The sequence below is a fragment of the Aptenodytes forsteri genome, unplaced genomic scaffold (assembly GCF_000699145.1).
Source record: "Aptenodytes forsteri isolate BGI_AS27 unplaced genomic scaffold, ASM69914v1 Scaffold137, whole genome shotgun sequence".
Taxonomy (NCBI): domain Eukaryota; kingdom Metazoa; phylum Chordata; class Aves; order Sphenisciformes; family Spheniscidae; genus Aptenodytes; species Aptenodytes forsteri.
In genome coordinates this window covers 5925764-5931763 of record NW_008796221.1, presented here as the reverse complement: position 1 = coordinate 5931763, position 6000 = coordinate 5925764, and the positions used below count along the sequence as shown (strand labels likewise).

The 6000-nt window shown below is 39.9% G+C and overlaps 1 protein-coding gene across 3 annotated transcripts in view; it reads left to right on the top strand.

Annotated features, from left to right (window-relative positions):
* Window positions 1-2854: 2854 nt before the first annotated feature.
* The window catches only part of GSAP (gamma-secretase activating protein), a 44860-nt gene continuing 41714 nt past the window's right edge, over window positions 2855-6000 (top strand). For all 3 annotated transcript variants that reach the window (XM_009289069.1, XM_009289070.1, XM_009289068.1), the window contains exon 1: window positions 2855-3233. In XM_009289069.1, coding sequence (XP_009287344.1) covers window positions 3126-3233 — 108 coding nt within the window. In that variant the 5' untranslated portion in view covers window positions 2855-3125. The remainder of the gene's footprint in view (window positions 3234-6000) is intronic.

Here is a 6000-nt window from a genome sequence, read left to right as displayed (position 1 = left end):
GGGTCCCCGGGGCGGGGGAGTTCCGTGTCTTCAAGGAACTTCTCACATGCCGAAAGCGCTTCTGCACGTCTGCTACACTCCACCGCTTGTTTCTTTCTTCTGCTTCTTCACACATGTTTTTTTTCTTTTTTTTTTCCCCCCAAAAGACGTTTAGCATGACTCTCTCTCCCACGCCACTCCCCTTTCGGGGGGGGGGGAAGCCAAACACCTCTGTCTACGTGGTAAATGAGTGCTAGTTAAAATTAGATAAAGTGTTAGCTGTCACAGCAGTGTGCGATAGCTCGTGTAGCGAGCGCTTGATGTAGTGGTTGGAAAAAAAGAATGACCCGACTGTATTCTTGGTCCTGTGGTTTTTTGCTTGTGTTTGTTCTCATTCATCTGCAGAGCAGCTGGCTCGTTCTGCTTTTCAGAAACTGATGGAAAGCTTAAAAAAAAACCCCAACAAACCTGTAATTTTATTTCAGTAGAAATAGATGGTCGTTGATGCACCGTGTGATGAACTTGAAACCTCAACTCCTTTGGTTGCTCTTAATTAACTAAAGATATTTAACTTGCTTCCCACGTTGAGGGGCTGTTATCAATAGTTTCATAAGAACTTGTTTGGAGGTAAACCAGAAAGTATCAGCTTTTTTTGGTTTTATAAAATTATTTACCAAGCCATCAGTTACAAAATCTGTTAAAAATTATTTCACATATACTAGATAGTTTACTGAACAACTGCACAACTGCAGAATGGTGTACTGAAGGGGTTTGAGGTAAAATTCTGAAATTCTCCATGCATAATCAATTCATCTATGAACTTATCAGCTCATATGTGATGAATTCAATGAGTCAATTAACCTATGTATTTGTGTCATAACAATCTCAAAATGGTGCTGACTTGTGTTTGGGAAAGGGACAATCGTATTCAGCTTTTTAAAATGTAATACAGACTCTTTGTTCAGTAAATGCCCCTGGTGGTACAGGATCAGAAGAATCTAGGTAGGAAGGTACATCTGATCAGATACCAGCATTGCTGTATTGCATTTCAACTTTTGTCTGTGTATACTGACTTCTTCCTCTGATGTAGTGCTGTTGTATTAGGAATGTGAAGGTGGGAGGTAGGAATTAGAAAAGATTAATTTAAACATCAAAGAAATACCTATTCACAGAAAGCAGTTAGGTTTTAGGAGTCAAGGTACTTTTGTGCCAGTGGTTTCAGATGTTATAGTTATTCATGTTTATTATTTTCTTTCCTGAGGACTTGAAAGCCCTTGATAGTGTGTGAGAATTTCTAATTGAACGAGAGCTGGGAGTAGCTATGATGATGGGAGGGGAGCGGCGCGGCAGGTGAAGAGAACCAGCCTTGTTCTCTTTATTCCACTTATTTTTGTATGAGCTACATATAATGACCTTCAGGAAATCAAACTCTGCATTCTCCTGAGTATGTTGATAAGAGTGGTTTGCTGAGCAGGCAGGTTGGGTTGGTTCTTTCATCTGCTGGTCTCAGCTGTGGGGATGAGGAAGAAGTGGTAATTCTATATGCAGAGTTTTACTGCAGGACTTTCCAAGGGCGGAGATGATTGCCACTTCTTCTTGGCTCCATATTCCCACCGACAATGTTCAGTGACATGAAACTCACTTCTGACATGGAACTTTTTCAACACCTTAAGATCTCTGTGTCGGGTGATAGAGAAATTGATGACATAAAGATTTCCTGTGGACCTTCTTCTGTAGCTAAATTTGTGTTCTGAGGAAGTATTGTATGAGAGAGGAGTGTGGAGACTGTAGTACTCATCTTGAAAGTTTGAGGTGGTGGTTAAATTCCGGGAAGTTTCCACTAAAAGAAGAGCAGAATATATGGTTATCTGAGACTTTCTCAGTTGTCACTGGCTAGCCCTAATGTAGTGGTATTGTAGTGTACTTTGATCTGAAACCAGTAGAAAGTGATGCATTGTTAAATGTAGACTGAGGATCTTCACTGTCCTCCTACAACAAAATGCAGAATTTATTTCCTTGTGGTAATACTTGTAAAAATTTTTTTCTTTTATCACTGCAAGCTGTACAAGCCAGTTCATAGTATCAGGCTTGTGAAACTAAGTTTCACATGTCTTCCTTCTATCAACGCTTCATGATAACTGCAAAGTAAATGATGTTGAACTTGACTAAATGTTTGCTGAGAGTTGTGCAGAATTCTTTTTGTTGATGCTTACTGAACCACAGGCTACCTTTATCTTAAAACTAGGACCGATCATGCAGCTGTCAACCTTATTAAGGGCAAAATTTCCACTTATAGTGAAAGTTCCATCTGAGAGAAACACATTCTTGGTGGCTGCAGCGATTAGAAAACAGAAAAGCGGCGTCAGGAAGGCATGCGTTTTTGCCATCTTGAGTATGACACTTCATCTTTTTTTCTGGTGTTTTTATTTTGCACTGCATTGTCCAGATGTGCTCTTCTCTTTCTGTGTGCATCCTAGCTTCCTGCTCATCTGTTTCCCTTTTAACTCTACTCTTTCATTCACACCCCACATCATATCTCTTGTCCTGCATTGCTTAATTCCCTTGTACCTGTAGGTATGTTGCATATATATATATACACACACACGGTGCTTAATCTTGTGGTGCTTGGGGTTTGGGGGGAGGGGGTTGTTGTAGAGCTAATCTCTGAAGTTTATTTCCAGGTATTCCTTTGGGGTGCTGAAGGGGCAGGTGGGAGCAAGTGACACTTTTCCTTGGACTAGTTCTATCTCCCTGTAGTGTTCTGAGGATTGGAGTGCAACTTAACTGTTTGAACCCCATGTTGTGTATAATGGATAAATGCAATTTATTGATTTTTTTTTTTTTTTTTTTCTGTGAATGGAAGATAGTGAAAATGCACATTTTCATCACAAAAGGTAGTGGCCATTAGAATCACAATTATAATGAAGAGTTAGGAGTTTACATAAATAATTCTTTCTTGTGTGTTTTGAAAGCCCTCAACTATTTTGTGTTGAAGTTTATCATATTTAAATCATGGTGTAAGAAATATTGTCTCTCTCTTTCCAGAAGGGAGTAATTTTGACTTTTACAAAGGATTACTTATACATAAAAATGTATTTAGTATCTTTGCTTAAAGTGTGCATAAATTGTATGATGAACCAGCTCAAATGAAAATCCTGTGCCTTTTGATACTTATTTCAGGTACTTCTGAGAATTCATCAGCATTCTACGTTGTAAATGTTGAAAGAAATGGAAAAATTATTTATACCTGGAAGGTAAGTCTGTCTCGGAACTTAATAAAAATATAGCAGAGAATAAATCTGTATGTGCATCTATGCCTAATTGAGTCCTTGTAGTTTAAAATTTTTTGCAGTGAGGGTAAGAACGTGAAAACTCGGCTGATTAAACTTGGAGGGTTGGGTAATGGGAAAATACCCGTCTCCACTTCAGACAAAGGTTAAGAATGATGAAATGGAGACTAAAGTACTGAGCTGATTAAGTCCATAGGGTTTTTGCTGTTGATTTTTTTGGGGGCCAGAATCTCACACTGAATGAAATGCCATTTCTTTAACAGATAAACTCTTTGTAAGCAGCACATTCTTTCACCCTCAGAATTTCTCAGGGAAGTCTGACTATTAAATCCATGTGCACTGCTTTAGTTAAATATGTTTCCTCCTACCAATATATATGTTAAGGTGCCATTTATCTAACACTAAGTCTGCTTCTGCCTGCCTTCTTTGTTCCTTTAAGATTCATCTATAGCACTTTATTGCAAGTAGTCTGAAGTAACCGTTGTTTATTTGATGTCTTGAAGTATCTAGAGCTATACTTTTTAACATAGGATTCTGCTTTCCATGGCATATGTATAGCTTTTAGGTTGAAACGCCTGTAGTTCCAAGAGATTTTTTTTAAATGGTTTGAGAAGGTTTCCCCTTGATGAGACAAGCTGTGGTTCTTTTCTGTGCATCTTGGAGATCTGTAGACCCAGTTGGATTCTGGAGGATCTTGGTTCTTGAAGAGTACCGATTGGAGATAGCAGACTCCAGTAGAATAGGGCTGTTTTTTGTTCCCCTCCTGCTCAACGATGCTAAAACTCTCCAGCTTCCCTAGGGTTAAGGGAAGAGGTGAGGCCTTCATCAAGGTATAATACACTTTAACTGTGGGTGGATGTTTCCTTTAGTACAAGCATAGGGAGGGGAGTCTGTACAAGACAACAGTAACCATAAAAACAAAGCTAAAGAATGTGTCAAGGTTTTGGTTATTTTTTTTGCATTGCTCAAAACTCTAGAAAGACTTAAAGACTTACTAAAGTAACCTAGCATCTATGGAATCTCACACTAAGCTTTTTTGGGCTTCTGTCAGCGGACTCCAACTGCCTTGTATGCTGTTCGGGCTCTTGCAACTGGCACAAGGGATGAGTTGTAGCTTGAGGTTCATGCATCTAAACGTAGGTGTCTGCCTGTGTGCTAGGTGTCTAAGCTCTCATTGTGGTCAGTAGGGATCTGGTCAAAACAGTTGGTGGAGTTTAGAGAACTGGCCACTTGTAGCCTGTACTTTGGAATGAGGTGTGGGGGGTGGAGGAGGTGGACAAATACCCACTAGACTCCATTGACTGAATAGGCCAATGACTCAGGAGGATTTAAACACCTAGGCTTAGTTCCCTGAACCTAGAGCTAAAAGATGCATGGGAAGTCACTGAAAATGTTTGCTGTAGTTTCTTTTTCCTAATTCTAGGAATAAAGTGACTTCTGCGGCCTGTGTGGTAGGAATGGCTGGATGACAAAGCCTGAGAACTGGAACTAGGAAACTGCACAGCTGTGCTGCAGTTTTTACCTCTCAAATGCCATCCCGAAGGAGGTGCCACTGCTTTTTATTTTCCTGTTGTCTTATCACGTTAAAGTAGTCTGATCTTTTTCTCTTGAGTGAGTCAGCCTGCTGAAGACCCAGCATCTATCTATTCCTCTGTTGGGAAGGATGCTGACATATTTCATTTGCTTCTACTATAAGTGTTTTTTACACTTGCTAATGGGCAAACTGGAAGATACTTCCTGGAATTTTCTCACAAAGAACAAATGTATCTTAAGGTGGTATTGCATTAAATATATGATGCTTCTCCCAGAGAGTAGTTGTTCGTAGTGTGTGGTGCACATTTCTTTCTGGGATCAATAAAAATTCCGCTCATCAGCTGAAAGTGGTGGTACCCACTTAGAGGCTACTGATGTCTATGGGAGTCGATACCTCCACACTTGTCTGCGTGCATGATAAGAACATGTGGCTATGTCTGCCCCAAAGCTCGTTTTAGTCTAGGTGGCTTGTATATTGGTAGGAGCACATGTGGTGGCCCAGGCTGCAGCTGCCTAGCACTCACCCAGTGTCCTGAACAGGCTAGGACCTGAGCTGCTAACGCTGTGCCTTTCCTGATGTCCATGCTTACATTAGTTTTGTCTGTGTCCGCTGCAGTCACACCTTAGGACTGTGATACCTTGAAGCAGGACTGAATTTTTTTCTTTCTCTCAAGAGTAGAATGCTAAAAACCAGCGAGTGTTGGGAGGATTGTGTGTCTGTGCCTGTCTTTTTACACTTTACTACTGACTTAACAAGGATTCAATCCAAATGTCTCCTTTTCTGAAACAGTCTGTTGACAACGTATGGGTATAATTCTGTAGTTTTGGAGTTTACTGCAAACCTTTTAAGAGGAGTATCCATTCATATTTACATAGAAGAAAAAAGAATCTTGGTGTATGCATCTTTGCGAATGACAAGTAGTTTTAGGCCCCAATTTGACACTTCTTCTAAATTTTTACAAATTTGTTCTAAAATACAAGTATTCTTTGCGCTTTGCTACTCTGTTCTGCTAATATACATCATCATACTGGAAAGCTTACTTGAAAACAGACTGCTTTTAGTGTCTGCAGCTAGTCCTTCTGTTTCCTTAAGCTTACGTTGGAGAAATCATGATGTAATTAAAGCTTCTAACAAACTACAGATCTTACTGAGTTGTTAAGGCAGTTTAATATCTCTTTCTCTCGCTCTCCCCCCACT